Raw genomic sequence first — 27425 nt, forward strand, 5'->3', positions numbered from 1 at the left:
GCTGATATTATTACCAGTATCCGATACTGGATTATTCATAGCATTACTATACCCTCCCTATTCATTGCAGGTTGGTTATTTGTCAGCACGGGTCTAGCTTACGATGTTTTTGGAAGCCCCCGCCCAAACGAATATTTTACAGAGAGCCGACAAGGAATTCCATTAATAACTGGCCGTTTTGATCCTTTGGAACAACTTGATGAATTTAGTAGATCTTTTTAGGAGGCTCCAATGACCATAGATAGGACCTATCCAATTTTTACAGTACGATGGTTGGCTGTTCACGGACTAGCGGTACCCACTGTTTCTTTTTTGGGATCAATATCAGCAATGCAGTTCATCCAACGATAAACCTAATTTGAATTATAGAGCTACGACACAATCAAACCCAAATGAACAAAATGTTGAATTGAATCGTACCAGTCTCTACTGGGGGTTATTACTCATTTTTGTACTTGCTGTTTTATTTTCAAATTATTTCTTCAATTAATAGAAGAAATAGGAATAGTAAATAATATATAAGGAATTATTTTATCCCATTCGGAAGGATATCGTTTCATAATTATCTATGACTGTTTATGTCTTTAGCATGACTGACTACTTGATTAAATGTGGAGGAAAGTGGGATAAATGGCCGATACTACTGGAAGGATTCCTCTTTGGATAATAGGTACTGTAACTGGTATTACTGTGATCGGTTTAATTGGTATTTTCTTTTATGGTTCATATTCCGGATTGGGCTCATCTCTGTAGTAATCGTGTTAGAATTTGTTTTTTTTTTGAAATGAAAGCGTAATAACTCACCTGGGATCCACTCGAATTCGTCAAAGAAAGAGTGGATCCCAGGTGAGTTATTAATAATTCTAATCTTTTTTTATTCATATAAACGACTACTTTTTCCGATGTTTCAAAAAACTCCATTTCATTCTTTTTTTTTTTACAAGTTAATTGAAGAAATTCAATTTGTTTAATCAAATTCCCCAACCCCCTCTCTTTTTATTTGTTCACTACGTATTATATGCAATAAAATATTATATGGCAGAAATATTCTAAGTTGGAAAAAATAGAAACTAAGATATAGGATTTTTCAGGAAGGGGTTAAAAAAGATTATTTTATTGATATTTTTAGAATATTTCTATTTCGACACAAACAAGAAGGAATAGGAATCGGACTCTAGGAAAAGACAAAAAATCCCCCCTAGAGTACCTTTTCCATATTTTAATTGATTTTGTTTCAAATTATCTATCTATATAGATATCTATTTTATGTTTAGTATCGAATCCAATTTTATTGTATTTTACAATCGAAATTTCTATAATAGAACTCTCTATTATAGAAAAATGAAATCTGAAAAAAACAGTGTCATAACCATAATATTCGAATTTATTGGGGGGTTGAAAAAACAAAGTCAAATAGTCTTCCTGACAATATCCATACTCGAGTTTATTTGTATTACGTTACAAGTAACTCTTTAAATATAGTATAAAAAGACTATACAGAACCAAAGATCTTTTCATAATTTTTTTATTCTATTATACTGATATTATACTGAATAGAATTACATAAATTATCAACAAAAAAATTGAGTTATTTTTATGAGTTTAATATGTTGATAAATATGCGGGACTAGAAATTCATTTCGGACAATTGAACCTTCTCAAATTGTTTCTTCTTAAGAACTAAAAAGATTTGTGCTAAAATAATAGATGCGAAGAAGAACAAGAGACCTTGGACACGTAACGGATCTTGAAGTACTATTTCCGCATCCCCCTGACCAAATCCACCCACATTTGGATTACTTGTTAATGGCTGATCAAGTTTGATAGATTCACCTTCTGAAACAAGAAGTTCTGGTCCTGGAGGTATAATATCAATCACTTCACGCCCATCCAATGCATCCACTATAGTTATTTCGTATCCCCCTTTTTCTTTTCGTATGATTTTTTTTACCATACCCGCTGCTGTAGCATTATACACATTATTATTACTCTTGCTCCCGTCAAGATAAATCTGACCCCTTCCCCTGTTCCCACCTACGTATATAGGATATTTTAAGAAATGAACATCTCTCTTAGTAGTGGGATCCGGGGAAAGAATAGGAAAGGTTATTTCTTTATATTTTTGACCAGGAACAGGGCCTACCACAAGAATATTTTTTTTTGTAGGACGATAGTTTTGAAAAGACAGATTGCCTATCTTCTCTTTAATCTCAGGCGAAATACGATCGGGGGGTGCCAATTCAAAACCTTCCGGTAAAATAAGAACAGCCCCCACATTCAAAGCTCCCTTTTTACCATTAGCAAGAACTTGTTTCACTTGCATATCATAAGGAATTCGAACAACTGCTTCAAATACAGTATCAGGAAGTACCGCTTGTGGAACCTCAATATCCACGGGCTTATTAGCTAAATGGCAATTGGCACAGACAATACGACCGGTTGCTTCTCGGGGATTTTCATAACCCTGCTGTGCAAAAATTGGATATGCGTTTGAAATGGGTGCTCGAATTATTATATATATCATGATCGATATGGAAATGGATCGAGTAATCCCTTCCTTTATACAAGAAAAAGCATTTCTAGTTTGCATGGTCTAATCATTGATCCTGAAAATTTCTACAATAAGATTAGGTAGGTCACTCGCATAGTTCCCTATCCAAGTCGGGGAACCCCTTTTTTCATTTAAGGGGGTTAAAAAGAAGGGAAAAAGCAAAGTTATTTTCTTTTTAGCTAAAAAACTTTAAATTAAAATTTGATAAGTGAATCATTTTGTCAGTCAATCATTCATTGAATGATAAATCACTACAAGTGATGGAGATACGCGATTTAAATAACGAAAAATCCAATATTTTAAAATTGTATCTAAAATGACTGGAAAAGTGGAAACAAGACCAGATATAATTTGATCATTTTGAGCAAATCCAAAATCTTTATAGACGAAACTAATCACTAGTTCCCAACCATGGGATGCCTACTCACATAGGCCATGATTCTTAAGCTAGTTGCATCCTTCATTTTCTTTCCCCACCCTCCCATTAATCACATTATTTTGAACATAACAGTAATAGGCATGTGCTGTAATAATAGGTTCATTCCTTGTAACTTCTATTTCTGTTCAATTCTTAAAAAAAAAGGATTTTTTTTTATGGGGACAACAAACTGTCATATACGATAAGAAAGCATGGAAAATGAAGACAACTTAAAAAGAAAAAGACGAAGAAAATTAATGAGAGGGACCCTCTCACATTAAAGGTTGGCTGCCAAAGAAAAAATCAAAACAATGAGAAATCAAAACCAGCCACGCCGTTGATTTCTTTTGGATCTGATCCGACCTAGAAGACTTATTGGATGGTTTTGATTTCTTTTGGCGTTGAGGGAACACCATTTGAAAATTGTAACAATAATGTTCAATGCACGTACCAAACGTGTCCTTAAGTAAATATATTAAAACAACTTGGGTGCAATATCTACACAATTAAATGAAAAATATGATGAAATTATACTAAAAAAATCTCGCAAATTCGTTTGTTTTAATTTATTTTTTCACTGAATAAAGCATTGATCAGAAGAATGGCTAATGCAGTTACATTAATAAATACTGCATCGTAGCATGATACGAAAAAAAAGGTTCTGTGTAGTGTGTACGTAGCTGTATTGCTGCATGAGGAATATATGGTTTTTATAGGCTATGATTCTAAACTCGTATGCTTCATTTTCTTTCCCTACCCTCCCATGAATCCTATTTGAACATTGTAATCGGCATGCGCTGTACGGCTGTAGTAAAAGGTTTATTCCTTGTAACTTCTGTTTTTGTTATTAAAAAATATATATTAGCAACAACCATAGTGAAAGAAGTTCGTGGAAACAACAACTGCCACATACAATTAGAAAATAAGGAAAGTGAAATGAAAAAGCTTTAAGAAAGAAAAAATTGACTAAAATTAGAGGGACCTGCACATTAAACTAAGGTTGTTAGCCAAAGAAAAATCAAAACAAGGAAAAATCATAGAAAAAACCTAATGAACCCGCTGAAGCTCAATTATGTATCGTTGGTGGTAAATTGTTCCAACTATATAAATTTGGAAATATTTTATAATATAACTTTTTTAGAGACTACTATTTTCATCTTTTAATAAAAAAGAGTATATACACTCTATAACGTTTAGAATTTGAAGAGGTTTTTATATATAAAAAAAAGTTGACTAAGCCAACTTTGAGAATACTCAGCAGTATTCCTCGCAGGGACGGTGTAATGTATATCAGAAAAATGAACCAGTAGTATTGCAGAATTCGTTACAGCAAAAATGGTTAAAGGGGAACCAGTAGCAGAAAAATATGGACAGAAAAATGAACCAACAAGAGAGAGAAAAGGTTCTTAATTCATTACATCCCCCTCTACTATTCTCATGCTTAGCTAATTATACTACTAACTCACACCCAATACCTCTTCACACGTGTGTTTTTCCTTTTGTTGGGGGCCCACCTTCCCAAACATGTAACTAACTCATTTTGTGCCAAATTATTTTCCTCTTTTGCCCCTTCATCTTTATCCTTGCTGCTAGCACTTGTTACAATTCCCCCTCCATCAAAATTAACCTTGTCCTCAAGGTTAAAATCTGGAAAAGCCTCACTTAGAATTGACTAATCTTCCCATGTGGCATTAGAAGAATCCAATCCCTCCCACAAGATGAGATGTTGTTTGACCTGTTGATTTCCCCTGATAATGGTTCTTGTTTGCAATATGGAAACTGGTTGGATCACTGGTCTGGAATCAGTAGCTGACCAAGTCATGAAAAATGACCTGGATAGTGCATCAATAGGGATATTCTCTTTCCCTGATTTGTATTCAATAGTAAAATCATATGGTAGCCAGGACTGTTGTTCAGGAGTTTGCAAGGCTTATTCCGTGAGTGTTTTCAGGCTCTTTTGATTAGTTCGAATAATGAATTTATGGCCCAGTAAGTAATGTCTAAGTTTGGAGATAGCCTCAGGGATAGCAAAAAATTCTCTAGAATAAGCAGATTGTTTCTGCATTCGTGATGAGAGTTTCTTAGAGAAGAATGCAATGGGGCGTCCTTCTTGACTTAGGACAGCTCCAATGCCATTTCCTGATGCATCAGTTTCCAAAATGAAAGGCTTCGCAAAATTAGGCAAAGCTAATACAGGAGCCATAGCAATTGCCTGTTTTAATGTTGTAAAAGCTACAGTAGCAGTGGGGTCCCATGTAAAACTGTCTTTCTTAAGAAGATTTGTGAGTACAGAAGCTGTGGATCCATAACCCTTTATGAACCTTCTATAATAACCAGTAAGTCCCAAGAAGCACTTAATTGTTTTGGATTCTGAGGAACTGGCCAATCAATTACAGCTTGCACTTTGTCTTTATCCATAGCCCCACCTTCACCAGAAACAGTATGGCCTAGATATTCAACTTGAGTTAAACCAAATGCACATTTAGACAGCTTAGCAAATAGTTGGTTATACCGCAACACTTGTAAAACTGATTCTAGATGTTGCATTTGAGAATTCCAAGTAGGACTATATACTAGTATGTCATCAAAGAAGACAAAGAACATATTTCTTCAATAAACTCCTGAACACATCATTCATCAAACTCTCAAAAGTTAAAGGGACATTAATGAACCCAAAGGACATCACGAGCCACTCATAATGGCCTTGATGAGTCATAAAAGCAGTCTTGTATCTGTCCTCCTTGTTCATCAAAATCTAATGAAAGCCAGATCTAAGATCCAATTTGGAGAAAAATCTAGCGCCATACAACTCATCTATCAATTCATCTACAGTAGGTATAGGAAAACTATCTTTGATGGTGATAGCATTTAAAGCCCTATAATCAATGCAAAACCTCCATGTCCCATCTTGGGTGCAATATCTACACAATTTGGGTGTCCTTAAGTAAATATATTAAAACAACATGGGTGCAATATCTACACAATTAAATGAAAAATATGATGAAATTATACTAAAAAATCTCGCAAATTCGTTTGTTTTAATTTATTTTTTCACTGAATAAAGCATTGATCAGAAGAATGGCTAATGCAGTTACATTAACAAATACTGCATCGTAGCATGATACGAAAAAAAAGGTTCTGTGTAGTGTGTACGTAGCTGTATTGCTGCATGAGGAATATATGGTTTTTATAGGCTATGATTCTAAACTCGTATGCTTCATTTTCTTTCCCTACCCTCCCATGAATCACATTTGAACATTTTCTAAACTCGTATGATTGATTAATTTTTTTTTAATTATGAATTTTGTTGAATTTTGGTTCTCATTTAATATTATTAAAGCTGAAGAAAAAAATCATTGAACAAGAAAAAAACCTATATAAAATTGATCAATTATAAAAAAAAAATCTTAAAAATAGAGTGGGAGAGAGGGAAAGTGTATAGCTATCATTTGTCTAAATTAGAAACGAAAGGAATGAATGACTGGGTCTCGTGCCTTTTTCCCCGAAGGTGAACATGCCCTTTTCGGAGTACAAATGAAGCCATCATTGTCCTTCACACGTGCCTAACCACATAATCTTCCGTTCTTTTTCAAAATTATAGGCTTTTGTAAACACAAATATAGATGTAATCTTTTAATGAATATGTTAAGTCAATCTTTCTTTGTATGGTATAATAAATATTTAAAATTAATTTTGTGTTAAGGAAATAAATCATGGGTTACCGATAGGTGATGAAAAGTACTAAAATGAAGGAAATAAATCATGGGCAAGATCCTTGGTAAGAAGGAATGGGACACTGATATAGATCCATGTTCATGCAACATCCCTGGTGTTCACACTAAGGTGGACACCGTAGAGAACACTGTCACTTGCAATTGCTCTATCCCCGGAGACAACTTCTGCCATGTTGTTTCAATGTAAGTTTCTTTACCGTTTGAGTGATGTTCTTTTTTTTTTTTCCAACCACCGTAATTAGATTTTTTTTTTTCATATAAATATCCAGTTTCTTAGTTTTTTTTTTAATATTTACTTGTGTATCTATATGTTGACAATACAATCAAATTAATAAATAAAATATACTAATTACTAATTATTAAATTCTTTTAATATCAAAGCATTCACACAATTATTTTTTGAACACTAATCACTTTTAAAATGTATATATTATCATATATAAACTCGTCCTCATATTGAATTAGGATAGATATAAAGGAGAATGTTATTAAATTTCATTTTTTAAGAATTTATTATATTAGTGGTTTGATTTGATTTTAGACACCAATCAAAAATTGAACTGCATCAATCAATTCTACTATTAAAATATTCAATAAAATAAATAAATAAATAAATAAATAAATAATTGATTTGTTTCGATAGATATATTTTTGGATTTTTTTTTGCATGCTCTTTTATTGGTTGAGTAAAGCAAAACAAAGTTTTGTATTTGAGTTACAGGTTTGAAGACCTATATATAATTTTTTTTAGGTAAGGTAAATATAGGTTTTTCTACAAGCGTTTGAACCTTGAAGTTTGTCATACTTTGTACTTGGACACCATTCTCACTTAAATTTTATGTAAGAAAAGAAAAAGTTAGTTCCTCCATATATTACTAGGTGACCAAGTTATTAACTTAATTAATTTAGTTTATGATGTTGTTTTGCCTTTTATTGCTTTAGCTGTTGAGGTAGAAGTATTTATATAAAGTCCAATGATTTTAATTTTTTAAATTATTTATATAAAGTCATAAAATTTCTACAACTTTAAAGTTGTGATTATTTTTTAAAATTAATTTTGAATGACTTTAGAATCGTTTTAATTATAATTTTATACTTTATTATTTAATTCTTTTAAAATTTAAAATAATTGTAATGAATATTTTTATAACTTAAAAATTTAAAGTCATTTAAATAATAATTATAATTAAAATATTTTTTTATAATTTAAAACTTTAATATTGTTTTAATATAATTTTATATTTCATTGTTTAATTTTTTAAAATTAAAAATAAATATAATTAATATTTTTTTATAACTTACAACTTTAAAGTCGTTCAAATAATAATTATAATGAAATTATTATTTTTATAATTTATGACTTTAAATTTGTTATATTATCATGTACGATAACTCTTTGATATAAATTTATTTTTCTCTAGTTCTCGTTTCTTCTAACATTCTTATTTTAATATATTTTTTAATTAATATAAAAAATGTATTTACAAAAACAATGAATATTTTTTTGTTTTTCTTTTATAATGTTATATTTCATCTTATAGTGTTTCTAACATCCTATTTTTCTTTCATACTGTTGTGTACACTAAGTGTTTAATGCAAGTTCATTTTTCTCCTATTTTATTTAATATATTTTATATTTTATTTTGTAAATAAATATTATTTATTAAATTTAGAAACGAAAAGGAATCTAAACAATATAATTTAATAATCTACAAATAATTCATTATTCATTTTATCTAATTATTATTGATTAAGAAAATATTAATTAAAAATAATAATTAATGGTTAATAATAAAAATAAAAATAATTGGATTAAACATATTAATTATAAAATTCTTTATTAAATGAATTTTAAGTAAAAAAAATTTAAAATTTTATATAAATAATCACAAAAATAAATAAAAATAGTTAAATTTTTTAAAACTTCACTATTGACAAAAATTCAAAGTCATGAATTTTTTTATTATTTCATACCTAAAAATAGTAAAATAATTTATGACTTACCTCATTTGAAAATTAATTAAAAAATATCCCCATTTAATAAAATTCCAAATGAAATTACCCCTTTTGTTGGAAACCTCCATTAATAGCCTTTAAACCACCATACATATAGCAAGCAACTATGAATTAAAATTTAATGAGTTAACTTCCCCGACTTGCAAATCACACATAATTGGAATATCTAATAAGTTGATCGGTTGAAGCCTAATCAATTCTACTTGGAAGTGATATGGAGGAGTCAAGCCATGGTCCCCCCATTGATTTGCTTCTTTGCTCTATACTTTCTTCTGAGAATGCAGAAGAGACATGAGTTTGACTGTCTTGTGATAGCATCTCAAAGGCTTTAAATCTTACATCTTCTGCACTGTCACCGCGTTTAATTATTGGTGCTTGAATTGGAGTTTTTCCCTCAAGCATGCTCACTACTGATGACATACATGGTCTAAGAGTGGGAGAAGGGTTGGTGCACAAGAGTGCTAACAGCAGCATTCTCATGGCCTCTTCTGAGGAGTACTTTGAACCAAGACTTGGATCCACCAGCTCCAGAAGGTTTCCTTGCTCTTGGAGAACATAGGCCTTCAATGACATGCAACAAATAGTATTAGAAATTCAAGCAAACAATAACAGGGAAACAAGAAAGGAAAGCACAAAATAAGAAAAAAGATAAGTATAGCCCTACTTATATTTAAAGTATCAAATTATCCTCAATCCTTATTATAGTAGGAGATGAATGGCATGAAGACTTGGATATAGATGAAAAAGGCAAGATACTTTGAAAATATTGAACTAGGTAAATTTTGTGACGATGACAGGATAATTTGTGTATTATGCACCCCAGATGCTCCCACTTCAATCTATCGAAAACACAGAAGTGTAACTTACCCAATCTAAAAGATATACAAACTCCTCCTTTGGCCTATAATTTGTGTTGCTCTTTCCACTAACAATCTCTAAAGCTACAATTCCAAAGCTATAGACATCTGCTTTGTCAGTCAAGTAACCCCTCATAGCATACTCAGGAGCCATGTAACCACTGATAAGAAAACATTTAATACCCTTGTGTCAGTGATTTCACAAATCAATGAAATGTGTATTTTTTAATTATTTAAATGATTATAAATGCAAGCTATAGATATATCGTGGATAACACTGCAAGCCTATTAATGATGAACAAAGTCTAGGATTCAAACAGGAAATGCTGTGGCATAGTACTAACATTGTCCCAGCTATTCTTGTGCTGATATGAGTATTCTCTTCTTCATCAAGTTTGGCTAAACCAAAGTCAGAGATCTTGGCATGCAGATGTTTATCAAGTAAGACATTGGTTGCCTTAATATCCCTGTGCACTATTTTCAACCTTGATTCCTCATGAAGATAAGCTAAGCCCTTTGCTATACCCAGACAAATTTGCATTCTTCTGGGCCAGTCCAATTGCATCCTCTCATGTTCTTTACCTAGAAAAGGAAAACCTTTTCAGTTAGATTTTAACTTGGTAGCGGCATACACAGCCAAAGATGTTCATGAAGCATTTACCAAAAAGTGCACGAGCAAGACTATTGTTCTCCATGTACTGATATACTAGCAGCAGCTGGTTTCCTTCAATGCAGCAGCCATAAAGTTTCACAAGGTTTGGATGCTGCAAAGCAGATATCATGCCTATTTCATTGATGAATTCACGATTCCCTTGCTTTGATTTGGAGGAGAGCTGCTTAACAGCAATCACAGCACCATCTGATAGTACACCCTGTGAATAGCAGTATCTTTAGTACCATGTTTTCATTTTTAAAAATATTGGGGATAAAAAGACTTAACCCCAATGTTTCAAAACTTCATACTGCTTAAGATGATTATAATCTATCAAATTTACCTTGAATACTGGTCCAAAGCCTCCTTCACCTATCTTATTTGCTGGGTCAAAGTTATTAGTAGCAGCTTTAATTTGTCTTAAACTGAAATAACCTGTTTTCAGACCTAGAAGTTCTGCAACAAGGTAGATGTAGCTACTCAGAAATAAAATGTATAATTGAAAAGAAAGAGAGATGATAGAGATACAGAAAGAGAGAAATCAGAGAATTGTTTTTGAGAAACCAAGTGTGCATTTTCGGTTACCTTAAAATTACCACAATTTAGATCTCTGCAATAAATTTCAAGTTGTTATATAATCTACTATTAATATTTATAAAAATATTCATGTCTATTAGTATATTCCAAGATTCTAATAGATGTATATGCATCATGCTTGACTGCAAACCAATCTGAACTTTGTAATATCAAAAACCAAATCATAAGGGTTGTAACTGCCTGCTTAATTTGGACTTCAATCTTACCTTGGTCTGTTTGATCTTTCTGACAAAGGAAACCCATCTTCCAAAGAGCAAAGAGCATCAATATGACAATCACACATGCCCCAGCAACAATTCCAACAATTGTTCCAGTAGAGAACCCATGTGCATAAACTTTAAAGTCTACAACAAAGTGGAAATGCTTACAGAACATGAAAGGACAAGGTATTTGAAAGAGAGGACACCAATATTATGAAAACTACTTACTTGGGGTCACAGTGATAGCAGATATGAGAGGTCCATATACACCTATTATAGGAATGGCATTAGTTCCTTTTCCTGCCCAGGATAAGTGGATTTCCAAGGTGCTTTCTGTAACATTAACATTAAACTCCCTAGTGATTCCCTTACCAACTCCACCAGCTTCTTTCGCAATGTTAAAATCTTTCAGATATTTAAAACCCTGTAATTGTACAGTAATGAAAATATGACCTTTAGAACTCGTGTTATTGGAGAACCAGATACAAAATATGAGTAAAATTTTTGGAGAAACAAAAAAAATGTAACATTGTTTGCTTGATTTACTCACTTGAATTGATACATCGAATACACGCTTTCCAAGGTTGCAATATGATTGGTCATCAGAGAATGCTATCTCAGCAAAATGAAGTTTCACTTTATAATTGCCGTTCAGCATACAAAGGCCATAGTAATTAAGATACAGAGGAGCTATGCGGGCTGTGTGGTAGTAATCAGGGCCATTAATATCCAAAGAAAGCTGATTTGTTGCTATATAATCAGCTTTTGCATTTCCTAGATATACTCCAGTGCTGCTATAAGCCCATTTGCCACTATTACCAGGAACATAGTTTGAAATGCCAAGTGGACTGAGGTCAGCTTCATATTCATTGCCCTCAAACTTTGTTTCAGGTCCTCCACAGTTTATGAACAGTGAATGAACTGCAGAGAGACACAGTGAAAGTGAATAATTTATCAAGAAAAATGAATATGCTTAATGAAAAGCAGGGAAATAAAGAAAAACAAAAAAACAAAACTTGTTCCCATACATGTTACTTCTAATTTCTAAATTTCAAAAAACAATAATGGTTATCTAAGTCTAGACACTCACACTGGGGTTTTCCTGAACAAGGTTGGCCCATCTTCAAACAAGATATTCTACAAGATATAAAGATATAATATTAGTTTCAACTGATGATTCATATCTGATATTATAGAACTAAAACTAGTCCACAAGAAGGAACATACGAAGTGCTTGCTGTGCGAGAGAGGCTTGAAGCTAAGTTCCTGTTCAATGATAATACCATGCTTAGTATTGACATAGGTGAAATGCTTAAATAATTTGTATACAAAAAGAAGCTTACAGATCCGGCCTTTGGCAATTATTTGCTGAAGTCTTTGTGAAATTGTTCAAAGATAAATCACTGACAGAGAACATAAGGTGAGAATAAATTTCATAATTTAATGAGTGCTAACTAAAGACTAAGCATAAGGAAAAGTATAAGCTAAATTTCGACCAAGTGCATCTAAAGTATGCAATTAAAGGGGTCGAAAAAATTCAAGGAGATATGCTTACATTTGCTGTTTTATGCTCAGTATCCAATCAGGAATTGGTCCACTTAGAGAATTGTTAGTCAGAAACCTGCATCCATCATGAATATGTGTCTCATTATATCAGAAAAAAAATAAGTTGAGAAAAAGCAACCAACATTCTTGAGATCAAATTAATATAAACATTCACATCCTGTCGGTTAATCTTCTTGCTGGCAAATGAAAATACACACTTACAAGTAATTTAGATTTCCCAAATCCTGAAATGAATCTGGGATTGAACCTGTTAACATGTTGGAGCTCAGATCTCTGAAAGAGAAAATAGGAAATGACTATGATGTAGTAATGGCACATGCTACTTCCAAATTCTAAGAACAAAATGTAATGGAGGTAATTTCAAGTTTCCAATCATTTTTAACTTTTTTCTCTTTTTGCTGGCATTTTGAAACACAATATTGCAGATAATAATTTGCACAGATGATGCATACTAAAATTTATATCCACATCCTTGGTAGTTATATTGTCATTATACTGGTATAACTAAACAACAAATCACAATCACCTTAAAGGACATGCCCCCATTGATTACACAAACAGATGAAGAGTGTCCAAAAATAAGTCTTGAAAAATATCTAACAATAGTTGATTACCAGATGGGCAAAGAAGTGTTAATCACAAAATTAATTGGATTCAAATTATTTCCTAAATCCTGATCTTTATAATGTAGAAATTCCATACTCATAAACTTTATCTAATGAAGAATAGAGGGAGAAAAGGTGCTACCTAACAATATAGGTGCAAAATTAAAATAAACACATACTGTAGAAATGGAGATGATAAAAGGATCATATTATTACAGAGTGACTTCTAAATCCTTAATTGCGTCATGATCCAACTAAAATTAGAATGTGTTTTTGTATACTAAAATTAAATAGATAATAATGAGATTGGTAAACAGGTAGATAAAAAAACTAAAGAATATATAGCTAGTTATATACTTTTGATGCAACTTACATGGTTTTCAAACTTTTTATTTCTCCAATGTAGTTTGGAATGGGACCAGTTATTAAGCAATTCCTCAATTCCCTGAGTAACAGAAATATGATAGAAGCCTAAATGAATTATATAGTTCTTCGCGTAAGAGCAGTGAAGGTTTCAACTCACAGTCTTAGCAAAAGTTTCAAATTCTTCAGATTAGGAAATGTCATAGTTGGTCCCTTCAAATCAGATATCCTCCTGATATATAAATGTGTCATCAATGAAATGAAAATGTTCCATTATAAGAGATTGCATTCCATTACCACTGTAAAATGCACACAAAATGTAATAATTTGGAATACTCTTAAAAGGACAAAGTGCTCACAATTCTGTCAAATTTGTCAAGTAAGATATGACAGAAGGAATTGGGCCGTCCAAGGATGTGCCCTGCAAATCCCTACAAAAAGTTTTCTTAGATAATACAATGCAAGTTAATCATGATATAACTTTATTTTATTCTTCAACTGAGAAAAGGTCATGGATGAACCAAAATTTAGACTCACAATCTATCAAGTTTGGTCCAGTTCCCAATAAAACTGGGTATTTTCCCAGATAAACTGCTCCCATCTATCCTACTGCATGCAGAAAATGTTGTGTTATTTAACAATTTAACAGACAGAAAATCAAGACCAAGGGAAAAAAATTGCATCACATTAAATCACTTACAACTGAGTGAGATTCTTTAGATTTCCATATGTATCTGGTATTATCCCTGTGAAATTATTTGCAGAAAGAAGTCTGTAGATTCATTTAGTTAAAGTGAAAAAAAAGGAGTTAGGGATGTGTGGAGAAAACAGTAAGAAATTGTAGATAATATGGAGACAAATTAATGATTTAAATTGATTATGTAAATCAAATGAAATTAAAAAAATGAAACAAATAGTCTCACAATCTCAGCAAGTTGCTCATTTTTCCAAGGCTCTGGGGAAGAGGTCCCTCAAGTTGATTATCTTCCAAATTCCTGTAAACATGGATTACAAATATAATTATTCCACCTCCAGTTTTAATCAATTGGCATCATAGTTTTCTCAAACGCTTACAGTTCTTGCAGACTAGCCATGTCACCAATTTCTGAGGGAATTGAACCAGTAAGTCGATTTCCCAAAAGTGACCTGAAGCATGTAGCAATTGTACTGTGAGGAATCATGCAAACCCCATTTAGGATTTTTTTTAATTAAAATGCAATGACAGTATAAAAGATTTTACACTATCATCCAATTATAGGTTGTTGGTAAGATTATTGACTTCTGTAATAAGTATTTTAAAACTATATCCTGGGCGATTTCTAGTTGGTTGTCGGCTACGTAGATCACACCACGCCATTTGACTCTTAAAAACCAAAGCCTTATTTAGGGTGATTTCTAATGGGTTAACAATGTAAAAAATTTTGCACTTACAATTTATGAAAACTAAACTCAATTGCAAGAAGGAAAAAAAAAAGACAGTCGCAAAGGTTCTTAGTTAACAAATGAAGAACATGCCTCACAAATAGAGCAAGCAAGATGAAAACACACAGATGCATAGGTAATGATGACTTACAGATTGACAACTGATGAGAGGCGTCCAAGGCTTTTTGGAATTGAGCCATTGAAATTATTCCAAGTGAGATCACTGCTCAGTATAAAAGTTTCAGTTAGTTATTTCAAAGTAGATTCCTTTGCATTTCATGAAGTTAATAATGTTTTGACTTTCATAAAAAAGAACTAGAATGTATACTACTAATGACAAAATAACACTACAAATATTGCAATTCACCATTCATATTTGTATAACAGCATGCATGGTGGGGCTTTTCTCTACAATCCATAGTTTTTTTTATCGGTTGAAATCAAAGACAGTACCAGAAAGTTTATAATAACTCATGTGTCCTATTCAACCAATTCAGCTAGACCTCATTGCCTCATTGGTTAGTTGATTAGTGTTTATAGTTTTATTTTCTTATTTGGTCGAGTTTTTCATTACTTCATTAATTGTTAGTTATATTTTACCATTTTTTTGGCATTTATTTATTAAGAAATTGGGTATCAGTAAATGCTTAACATTGATCCCACCTGATTAGCATACCCAAAAGGATAGCATAGTAACTCCCTCATTTGTGACTACAACAGTTACGGACATGGTTAATCAATATTTTCTATAACAGAGCAGCATTTATGAACATACAACTAAAAAAGTAAGAGACAAAAAGAATTTATAACCACTTACAGTATTTCTAGTCGAGTTAAATTTCCAAATTCATCGGGTATAGGTCCAGATATATTGAGACCCTTGAGCGCACTGTCAGCCAATGTGTTAAATTAGAATTCTCAAATGAATATTCTTTTTAAATTTATTAAATACGAATGAATGTAAAGTAACCAAAGGTGATCAATGGTCCAAGTCGTATTGGGCTTGGTCCCCTTAAATAAGATTTCGGGTTCAAGTTTTATGGATAAAAAAATAAAAATTATAATTGAGAGAAAAGACTCTACTAAAGGTGATCAATGTTCCCTCAAGAAGATTATTCATTAAAAAAACTGGTGATACTCCACATCTATATTATCATCTCAAAAAAAAAAAAAAAAGTAACCAAAGGTAACATCTTTCACATGTTAGTTTCATTATGCCTTAAAAAAAACATATTAGTTTCATTATAATTTTTTTTTTCACGAACTCACACTATTGCCTATTGGTGTCAATAACAAATTGTCTAAGTTGCACAAAATCCAACTGTAGAAGACACTAGTAAGGGGGGTTTGAAAAAAAGCTTACATTGATGTCACATGGCAAGTAGTGTTATTGTTGAAAGAGCAATCACACGTGACATTCCTTATGATTTGAGACTTATCCCTTGAAATGTTCCTGTTATCAAATCCTCTATCCCCGTTGCAAGAATGTTGTGTAACTTTCCAATTCAGGTTCTCTACCTTGTCTGATATTGCTTGTAGCAATTTCACTGCAACATATAGAAGGCAAATAAATTAATTAGTTTTATTCTCAGGCTACATGCATCTTATATTTCTGGTATTAAGATCTATAATCTTTTCAAAAGAAGAACTGTAAAATAATACTATGTCAATTTAGGTAAATTCTAGATTGTGACCTACTCATATTTTAACAAGCACAAGCTTTAGCAAAACTCTTGTGGTCAAAAGCTTTCATTAGCAAACATATGCATAAGCCCATTGCAACTCTAGTCAATAGCCTCAACAATTTGAGCACGATGCTATCTTTATATCCATTAATTTGACTAAGTCAAACAAGGCGGGCAATAAATATAAGAAAAAATTGAACTTTGCATACATGCAAAGCTAATCTTTTTCCTAATTTTTTATTGTCAACACTTGTCATATGAACCCCATGCAGCATCCATCTAGTCCTATTAGAGTAGTATCATTATAACAAACCGTCAATAATAAGTAAAACATGATCATCGTACCGTCCACAATAAAGATAACTAAACCTTAAGCTGGAGAAATCGATATGGTTTTAGGGGTACAAATCATATGACTAATCATTACATTGACAATTATGCCATGTTTATCCTAAAATAAAGAACTATTAGAACGTGTTGGCACACAATTTGACTCACCTATCTATTTATCAAAATCCATCTATCACATTTTTTTTTAACTTTCTGTTTGTCTCCTTTAATTTACTTTCTTCTGTTGCAGCCTTGATTTTTATGAGCCAAATATTTAATTCTTTTTACTCTCTTTCGCATGTGAAATGTGAATAGGATTGGAAAAAATTAAGGGATATTTGATTTGGTTGTCTTTTGTTTTTATTTTCACTAGAAATAAAAATGGTGATGAAAATGTATTTGGTTGAATTTTTAAAAACATTTTTAGTGAAAATATTTTTCTAAACGAACCAAAAATTAAAAACAAAAAAAAATCTTATTTTCAATTGAAACCAATAATCTTATTTTAGTAAAATGAAAATACGATGACAAAAAATGTAATTTTAAATAAATCTAAAAAATATTTTCTTTTGAAAACATATTTTTAATATTTTTATCTCTCGAAAGAAAAAATAAAAAATCAAACCAAATATATTTTTAAAATTTTAATCTTTTAAAAATATAAACAGTTTTTAGAAAATAAAAATACAACCTAAAGATACCCTAATAATGGAGCAGGTGGGTAGAAATGACATTTCCCTATTAATTGTTGGCGTGCTGGTGACTAGTAAGGCACCGAAACTTCTCTCATACCGAAATAGTGATAAAAGTAAAATTAAAATCATGTCTTTGTAAAACTATCAGGATCCGTCCAAGAGTTAGTGAGACGTAAGGTGAATTTTAAGATTTTTTTTCCTTCAAATGAGAGAGATATATTAGTTTTTTTTGTGAAAATATGTGGGTTTTTTTTATCAATGTGATTTATTTTGTTTCATAAAAGCTAATAAATTTTGTATGGACCTAAAGCTTAAGCGATCCTTACTGCTGCTTACACCAAAAGGGCAAAAATCTAAAAAAGGAACGTATACGATCAGCCACACTGTCTTTCTGACATCTAGACAACTATCACATGGCCTTTATATTACCAATTTGCCCTCACTTTATTTAACAAATTTTCATCCTCGTGACTTGCTCCACAGCTGTAAATTGTAATATGTGGTGAACATATTTCAGTCATAAATTACTAATGTCTTATGTCAACTACATATGATTTCCTGAAGATGGATACAATTACAGATATTATAAATGCTAATAAATGATGTGATAATGATTAAAGAATAAAATAAAATACTTAGTGAAAAATATTTATTCAAAAGTCCTGTAAGGCAATTACAAAAAACGGTCTTCTTAATAATAAAATAAATATAGAATACAAACTATAAATATCTTATGTCTCATATGCATGATTCATGTCTTGAGTTGGCTACAATAATAAATATTACAATACTAATCAATGATGCGACATTGGTTAAAGGAATAAAAATCAAATACACTTGGTAAAAAAGATGTATGACTTAGAGAATTATTATCTCTAAACTTTTGATCATAGAGCACTACAAAAGCTTCAACTCCTATGAAGGAACTTGTTAGAGACCTTACACCTATGACAATTAATCCTAGGTGTACATATCTTTTATTTGTATTAAGGAGTTGTCGTCCTGTTTATTCTGAGATTAATCTGATAATCTCATGTCTTCTGTTAGGAAGATGAAAATCATTAATCCTTCTATATCTGTATAAGCTAATTCTATCTGAGGTCAGTCAATTTAGGTTATATAATTGTCTAGGATTAAGAGAGTCTATCCTAGAATTTGATCCAATATCAACATTGGATTCTATATCTATTATTTGTTCCAGTTGTCTGGTTCGAGAATTTGTCCTAAAGAATCTATCTAGGATTCTAGGATGTTGATTTATAGATTCATTAACAGGATTGTGTCCTGAGACTGTTTGTGAGGTTCCGGTAAATGGTATTGTCCTCATTTTCTAGGCTTTGCTAAAACGAATTTAGTCGAAGTTTGGCTTGTTGTTTTTCCAAGATAATTTTAGAAAGCTGTGTTGTAATTTTGTTGAGTTTGTTTGTAGATAAGCGAATTTGTTAGTCTTTAGTTTTAAGAGTATTCAAAATATCGTTAATTTTATTTTCTAATGTTTTTATTTTGTTAAACAATAAATTTTGTATTTTTGTTAAGTTGTCTAAGGTTTCAGATAAATCTTCAAAAGATTTTATCGAAAGTTTGTTATCAGAGTTATTATTATTAATTATATCGTAATGTCTATCCAGAGCTAATGTAAAGGCTCTCATACCAAAGAGGTATCGAGAAGCCTATATAAACGGTGACAGAATATGAAATAAATAGTAAGAATAATATAAATAAGCAAAGGGGGCAATGCCTCCTAGTTAGATTTAAATAAGAGGTACCGAAAAGTCTATATAAACGGTGAAAGAATATAAAATGAATAGTAAGAATAATATAAATCAGCAAAGGTGGCAGTGCCTCCTAGTTAGATTTATATTATATTAAAACAAGTAAATAAATGTACAGTTAAGAGTAATCAATAACAGTTAATAGTAAGCGGTTAAAAGTAAGCGATATGCAGAAGAAAAAGATCAAATTAGATGGATAGAGGGTACTTCTCAAGTGAACACGGTAAGTTATCTTATTTTAGAAAAATATAGAATATGATGAACCCAAAATCTCTTTTTTTTTTTTTTGAAGAACAAATATACAAGATCCTTATCGATTTTCTGGATATTATGCCGAACACTTAAGATTTTTACTAGCCCACACTTCTCTGGGTCTTACGTTGATCTTATTTTCCTCCAAGCACCAGCCTAACCAAAGAGGACTTTTATCGTTTTTCAAAAACAGCTATCAAGGGCACACCTGTGTAGGCTTACCAATCCCAGGTTTTCGAAATTGTAAAAAACGATCTTTCCAATAATAAAATAAATATAAAATACAAGCTATAAATATCTTATATCTTAGATGTACGATTCATGCCTTGGGTTGGCTACAATAACAGATATTACAATACTAATCAATGCTGCGACATTGATTAAAGAAATAAAAATCAAATACACTTAGTAAAAAATATGTATTCTGAATTCTTATTATGACTAGTTACCAGCATGACTCATTTATTAAAAATACAATTGCAACCAAGGGTGGGTCTCACCAATAATAAAATAAAAAGAATATGGGCCCCCTTTGTTCTCTAGAGACGAGGCTACCTTACATCACACATGGTATAGCAAAGAGCAATTGTGTGATTTCATTAGTTCACAAAAACACTCCAAAATCATGAAATGTCACACCAACAACAAAAGAAATCCAGAATTTATATACAAATCCCTTGTTTCAATTAGAAGATAGAAAAATCTAAGTCCCTTGCTTCAATTAAAAAAAACTCAAGTTCCACATTGACTAGAGATAATGTTAAGATAGAACATATAAAGTGAGAACAACCTTCACTATATAAGCTAGCTTTTTGGGTTGAGTTAGACCCAGATTTTTTCTTGGTATCAAGGGTCTATTCTAGATCCATTCAAAAGGACCACGCACCAAATCCAAAGAGTGTTGGGCTTGAGGGGATGAATTAGAAAACCCAAGTCCCACATTGACTAAAGATAGTGTCAAGATAGAACATATAAGGTGAGAGCAACCCTAACTCTATGATAGAAAGAAAATAAGTAGAAGAGAAAACAAGAATAATTAGTCTTAGTTCAATAAAAAAATAGTTTGAGGTATAGATAAAAAAAATTCAAAATTTTCTTTCATTTTATTCTCTCTTCCAATCACCGGGAACCAAAATAATCCCAAGAAAATTTTTAAAAAAATAGAAAATTATTTATTTATTTTTATTTTTGACCAAGTTAGATGCAGAACTTCTTAAAAAAACTAATTAAATGTAAACGGAAGAAGCAGGGAACAAAAAAAAAACGACATTGGCGATTTCCTTATGGATCTTGTGACAGAAGCAACAATGCAAGTTGAAGAACTAAATTCTGGAAGATGGGTTTGCACTAAAACGGATAAAGTTGAAACTTTGTGAAGTTGGTGTTAAAAGCAAAAAGACAGTTTCAGTTTATAGTTTCGGAAGTTACAAAAGTGAAATTTCCAACACAGAGACATAATTAACACATAAAAAACCCATAAGATAAAAATATATAAAATGGAAAATAATTAAGTACCTTCATCTTGTGGTAAGAGTTGAGCGTTGGATCCAAAGTGTAGGGAAGCCAGGAACAAAAAAATGAAGCACTTAGACACACGTTTGGAGCTTGAAGACATCACAAACCGCATCATGGTCCTGCTGTGTGTCGGTATCAGAAAGTTTCAGAATGGAGTAGCAAAAAGAGAGAAGAGAGTTGCTAAAGATTATTTTTGTTTGAGGGAAAGAATATCTGACGTATGAGAATCTAGGGATGTTTTTGCTTGAACATTAAATACAGTCAGAAAGGCCAAGAGGAGAATTTAAAAGAGGATCTCACATAAGACATTATTTATTTGAATTTATTACACAAATATTATATATATAATAAGTTGTTGATTTTCATAATAAACATCTGTAAAGTAATTTTTAATTGATCATTGATAATATAAAAAATACCAATAATATATGTCAAGGGATCTAATTCATTAGTTGAGAAAATACATTAGTTATGTTGTTTTTAATTCTTATAAGATCAAATTTTAGGTTTGAATATTTTTTCTTATTTTTTATATAATCTTCTTACATAATTAGAAGAGAAATGAAATAAAAAAGACATAAAATAAATTATGAAATAATGTTACAAAGACAGGAGAAGTAAAGCGAGAAGTAAAGAATTAAGTATTGTAAACTATATTGAAGTAAAAAATGTCACATAATTATTACAGTTATATATATATATATATATATATATATATATATATATATATATATATATATATATATATACACTCTACTTTTTAGTTGGAGTGTGCATTAATATCCTACACAAAAAAAAAAAAAAATTGTTGACAAAGAAACCACTCATAATTAAATATTAACAATGAACAAAGTTGTTTTTATAGAAAAATGATAGGAATAAATATCAACTTTAAAAGGATCAATATTTATTTATTTATTTTATTCCTATATGAATTAATGACAATTTCAGTAAATATGCTTTCTATATATTAATATTGTTATACTTTATGAGAAATAAAAAAGAATAAATTATAATGGTCCAGAGTTCAAGTCATCGCTTGACTTGACTTCCCCGTCTGAGTAATGTTATTAAAATAATGGTCCTGTTAAAGTCATCGCTTGACTTGACTTCCCCGTTTGCGAACGGCGTGTGCCTTACTAATTTTCATTCGTTTACATTTAGCAGAGTTTGATTCATGGATTAAAAGTTTATTTTTGAGATGTATACATCAAAATGTGGTGCATATAGCATACACTGAAGGAGCATGGTGATTCGATCTGGAATATAGCTGATCAAGGGTGGATGCTCAAAGTGAATGATGTGATCGTGGCAGTTGGTATCTGTTATGCTGGATTTGGAAGCCACATATATATAATAAGTGGCTACAGAGGGAGGGATCTTAATGCATTTTTTTGGTTATACAGTGTTACTGTATAGTTTATCAGTAAACAATATATAGGGAGTGACTGTGGCATTGCCCTAGTTTTTGCCCTATGTTTGTATATGGGTTTGGATATCCTTTGTACGCATTTTCATCAAAATATGGGCTGGATAATATGTCCCACCTATTTTAAGTTCTTTAAGGAGTTGTACGTAATTGGAGTAATTAAAAATTTACTAAAGTTTTTAGATCGGAGTTCTACCACATAATAAGATCCCAATATAAGTGAGTGAAAAACTTCTTCCCTGATATCTAGATTGGAGATGCTCTTAGACATTTGACACCACTTAGAAACGTGTGGATGACTTTGATTAATTTTTCTTTTTTTTACAACTAGAAAAATTAAATGAATTATATCATAAAGGTTCACCGAGATTTGGATACACTTAATTGATTAATTTCTTTTAGTCCTATATACAATGTGCCAAATTTGTCCTAACTCCTAAGTAACATAAAAATATCTTGGGTGTGCAATAACTACAGAAATAAAAGAAAAATTAGGATGAAATTATACTAAAAAAGTATTGTAAATTTTCTTATTTTGTTTTTTTTGGCAGAATAAAGCATGAGAAGAATGGCCAATACAATAGTTACCTTAGCAAATACTGCATCTTAGCATGATATAGAGAAAGGCTCGTGAGTAGCTGCATGCCTACGCACACGGGCCATGATTCTTAAGCTAGTTGCATCCTTCATTTTCTTTCCCCACCCTCCCATTAATCACATTATTTTGAAAATAACAGTAATAGGCATGTGCTGTAATAATAGGTTCATTCCTTGTAACTTCTATTTCTGTTCAATTCTAAAAAAAAGGATTTTTTTTTTATGGGGACAACAAACTGTCATATACGATAAGAAACCATGGAAAATGAAGACAACTTAAAAAGAAAAAGACGAAGAAAATTAATGAGAGGGATCCTCACATTAAAGGTTGGCTGCCAAAGAAAAAATCAAAACAATGAGAAATCAAAACCAGCCACGCCGTTGATTTCTTTTGTTCTAATACCTATTGGATGGTTTTGATTTCTTTTGGCGTTGAGGGAACACCATTTGAAAATTGTAACAATAATATTCAATGCACGTAACGTGTCCTTAAGTAAATATATTAAAACAACTTGGGTGCAATTTCTACACAATTAAATGAAAAATATGATGAAATTATACTAAAAAACTCTCGCAAATTCGTTTGTTTTAATTTATATTTTCACTGAATAAAGCATTGATCAGAAGAATGGCTAATGCATTTACATTATCAAATACTGCATCGTAGCATGATACGAAAAAAAAGGTTCTGTGTAGTGTGTACGTAGCTGTATTGCTGCATGAGGAATATATGGTTTTTATAGGCTATGATTCTAAACTCGTATGCTTCATTTTCTTTCCCTACCCTCCCATGAATCACATTTGAACATTGTAATCGGCATGTGTTGTAACAATAGTTTATGACAAATCGAAAAAATTATTGGTTGAGTTACGAATAATGTCGCTTTCTTTAAGACGTTTCGTGACACTGCCAAAAAATTGTGCAAACAGACTATCAACTAAGACGTCCCCAGGATAAAATAACCCAGATTATTGTATAAGATTCCACTGCACTGAGGGAATCTTTTCTAGAATTATACCCTCTTGTATGACTTGAAAAGTAACTCTAAAGTCAACCGAAAAATATGACTTCAAAAGTCACTCTAATAGTCAACCGAAAAGTATGACTTGAAAAGTCACTATTATAGTCAACCGAAAATATGACTTAAAAAGTCACTCTTATATCCAACCGAAATTAAGACTTAAAAAGTCGAAAATATGACTTAAAAAGTCACTCTTATAACCCACCGAAATTATGACTTAAAAAGTCACTAACTTAAAAAGTCACTATGCATCGGCTGAAATATGAGAGGGAGAAAGAAAAATTGAGGAAATGCTTTTCAGGGCAAGAAAAAAAGAAGAAAGGAACTTTGTATATATAAGGAGTGAAACACTATTCAAGTATTTATCGTGAGCGATATGAGAATTGAAATTTTTTCTTTTTCAAACTTTCATTCACATTTTCCTTTGTTCTAACAGCATGCACGGTACGGCTGTAGTAAAAGGTTTATTCCTTGTAACTTCTGTTTTTGTTATTAAAAAATATATATTAGCAACAACCATAGTGAAAGAAGTTCGTGGAAATAACAACTGCTACATACAATTAGAAAATAAGGAAAGTGAAATGAAAAAGCTTTAAGAAAGAAAAAGTTGACTAAAATTAGAGGGACCTGCACATTAAACTAAGGTTGTTAGCCAAAGAAAAATCAAAACAAGGAAAAATCATAGAAAAAACCTAATGAACCCGCGGAAGCTCAATTATGTATCGTTGGTGGTAAATTGTTCCAACTATATAAACTTGGAAATATTTTATAATATAACTTTTTTAGAGACTACTATTTTCATCTTTTAATAAAAAAGAGTATATACACTCTATAACGTTTAGGATTTGAATAGGTTTTTATATATAAAAAAAAGTTGACTAAGCCAACTTTGAGAATACTCAGCAGTATTCCTCGCAGGGACGGATCCAGAATGAAATAACCGAGGGACCAATTATAAAAACCAAAGTTTAGTTAAATATTTGAGGGATCAATTATAAAAGTCAAAGTTTACATACTTTATCAAAAATTCAAGTACGAGATACTCGAGTTCTTTTTAAAGTATAATAATGAACCGTACTTATTATTATTATTATTATGTACCCCTTCATCCTTATTTATAAGAAAAAGTTTATTAAATTATACTTATTAAGAAAATTAATTAATTTAGATATTAATATTAAATTTATCTTTAGATATAATATTTTTTAAATTTTATCCTTAATATTGATAAGAGTTTATTCAAAATTTTCAATCTTCCGATAGAAAAATGATAATTCAAAATACTATTCATTTAATTATAATTTAAATTAATAAAGATATTTTAGTAAAAAAAGAATTAATACATAAAGGAGATGAGATGAAATCTTATAATAAAGTAAAAAAATTGATGATTATCAGAACCTAAAATATATTTAAATTGTGAAAGATAATTTTTTTTTATGTCTCTCAAAGTTGAGGTTGTCAACCTGTTATAAAATATTTGTAGGTTTATCTCAAAGATAATTTTTTTCCTTTTTCCTTGTTAAATCTTTCTTCTAAATTTTGCCACCTTGCTAGTCTCATACATTGGTTTTCTTGCTTTCGGAAAAGTCTTTGGCTGGCTAGTTTATTTTTAACTATTGTACTTTCTCCGTTCACTCTCACCAAATAAAAATCATCCATGCGAATTAAATGCCACGGAAAAGACATTAATTAGCCGACAAGATTGACAATATTGTTTAGGTCTATCGTAACTATTTTTTTAAAGTATAATGTTAGTAATTTTCTTTTTCTTTTTACACTCTTTTAAATATTTTTTATGATGGATTAAAATTGATTAAAAATAAATAATTTCTAATAAATTTAAGAAAAATAAATATTAACTGAAAAATAAAATCTATTAAAATTTTTAATTTTTAAATAAATTATAATCAATCACTAAGAAAATATTAAAAAAAGAGTATGTACTTTTTTTGTGGACCTTTTTCTTTGTGAGAGAATATTAAAAAAATATTTTTTTAATCAATCACTAAAAAAATTATAAGCAATAATATTAAAAAAATAAATTATAATCAATGACTAAAAAATATGTACCCCTCCTTTCTGATTAATGATTTAAATCCTATATCCCTTTTCTTTGTGGACCTTTTTCCAAAGTTCTGCTCGTAACAGCGCCTTGGTCATCTTCACTTTGCGTTCATTAACAAAAACAATTAAACTTCTCCTCATCCCTCAAATTCCAAATATACTTCATGTACTCTCTACCACTATCGTCTATGCAATAGATCTGGACTTATTTTTCATTCCTAATATCTTCATGAAGAAGGTCACTTCCTCTCAATTTCTCCTCCTTCAACTCCTTGCCTTATGGTTCACATCACTTGCTTTTGGAGCCAATACCACTCAGCCAGAAGAAGGTATGCATATGGTGTGCGTGTGTGTATATACACCATTTTTTTTTATTTTTCTCATAATTCTTGTAATTAAAAATACTACTATATATCGATCGACATGCATATATGTGTCGGTAAATTAAAGTTTGGAAGATAACTACTAAGCACTGTGCTGATAACCCTCTCAAATTTGCATACGTATAGTGCAAGCTCTGAAAGATATGGGCAAGATCCTTGGTAAGAAGGAATGGGACACTGATATAGACCCATGTTCAAGCCAACATCCCTGGTTCACACCTAAGGTGGACACCGTAGAGAACAATGTCACTTGCAATTGCTCTATCCCCGGTGACAACTTCTGCCATGTTGTTTCAATGTAAGTTTCTTTACCGTTTGAGTGATGTTCTTTTTTTTTTTTTTTCCAACCACCGTAATTAGATTTTTTTTCTATATACTAATTACTAATTATTAAATTCTTTTAATATCAAATCATTCACACAATTATTTCTTGAAGACTAATCACTTTTAAAAAGTATATATTATCATATATAGACTCTCGTTCTCATATTGAATTAGGATAGATACAAAAGAGAATGTTATTAAATTTCATTTTTTAAGGATTTATGATATTATTGGTTTGATTTGATTTTAAATATCAACCAAAAATTGAACTGAATCAATCAATTTTACTAATAAAATAAATAAATAATTGATTTTTTTCGATAGATATATTTTTGGATTTTCGGACTGCAATGAACTGTGCATATGCCAGGTA

At 30.9% G+C, this 27425-nt stretch overlaps 3 protein-coding genes across 4 annotated transcripts in view; 1 reads left to right on the forward strand and 2 right to left on the reverse strand.

Annotated features, from left to right (window-relative positions):
* Positions 1-877: 877 nt before the first annotated feature.
* LOC121173225 (cytochrome f-like) lies at positions 878-2965 on the reverse strand. The gene has a single exon (XM_041007648.1). The coding sequence runs from the start codon at positions 2588-2590 to the stop codon at positions 1628-1630; it is 963 nt and encodes a 320-aa protein (XP_040863582.1). The 5' UTR covers positions 2591-2965; the 3' UTR covers positions 878-1627.
* A 5824-nt stretch (positions 2966-8789) lies between these two features.
* Positions 8790-21482, reverse strand: LOC100784920 (probable LRR receptor-like serine/threonine-protein kinase At1g53430). 2 transcript variants are annotated; one of them, XM_014765099.3, is made up of 24 exons: positions 21231-21482; positions 16345-16528; positions 15799-15870; positions 15133-15204; positions 14634-14705; positions 14483-14554; positions 14260-14331; positions 14097-14168; positions 13919-13990; positions 13720-13791; positions 13570-13641; positions 12793-12864; positions 12581-12646; positions 12369-12428; positions 12253-12291; positions 12116-12162; positions 11576-11946; positions 11254-11449; positions 11032-11169; positions 10572-10684; positions 10238-10448; positions 9921-10158; positions 9587-9737; positions 8790-9280 (listed from the first exon to the last, which is right to left on the reverse strand). In XM_014765099.3, the coding sequence occupies exons 1-24, from the start codon at positions 21343-21345 to the stop codon at positions 8909-8911; spliced, it is 3021 nt and encodes a 1006-aa protein (XP_014620585.1). In that variant the 5' UTR covers positions 21346-21482; the 3' UTR covers positions 8790-8908. The 2 variants fall into 2 exon arrangements, with proteins under 2 accessions (XP_014620585.1, XP_014620586.1); XM_014765100.3 differs by lacking the exon at positions 13570-13641.
* Positions 21483-26415: 4933 nt separating this feature from the next.
* Positions 26416-27425, forward strand: part of LOC100785451 (probable leucine-rich repeat receptor-like serine/threonine-protein kinase At3g14840) — a 12615-nt gene continuing 11605 nt past the window's right edge. The window contains exons 1-2 of the mRNA XM_006592879.3: positions 26416-26674; positions 26855-27026. Of these exons, the coding sequence (XP_006592942.1) occupies positions 26575-26674; positions 26855-27026 (272 nt within the window). The 5' untranslated portion in view covers positions 26416-26574. The remainder of the gene's footprint in view (positions 26675-26854; positions 27027-27425) is intronic.

The sequence above is a fragment of the Glycine max genome, chromosome 12 (assembly GCF_000004515.6).
Source record: "Glycine max cultivar Williams 82 chromosome 12, Glycine_max_v4.0, whole genome shotgun sequence".
Taxonomy (NCBI): domain Eukaryota; kingdom Viridiplantae; phylum Streptophyta; class Magnoliopsida; order Fabales; family Fabaceae; genus Glycine; species Glycine max.

Coding starts and splice junctions, on each gene's coding strand:
- LOC121173225 (XM_041007648.1), bottom strand. CDS start 2,590: ATGCAAACTAGAAATGCTTTTTCTTGTATAAAGGAAGGGATTACTCGA.
- LOC100784920 (XM_014765099.3), bottom strand. CDS start 21,345: ATGATGCGGTTTGTGATGTCTTCAAGCTCCAAACGTGTGTCTAAGTGC. Junction 14,706..15,132: donor CTCTCATCAGTTGTCAATCT/GTAAGTCATCAT, acceptor TACATGCTTCAG/GTCACTTTTGGGAAATCGAC. Junction 12,292..12,368: donor AATTGCCAAAGGCCGGATCT/GTAAGCTTCTTT, acceptor ATCATTGAACAG/GAACTTAGCTTCAAGCCTCT.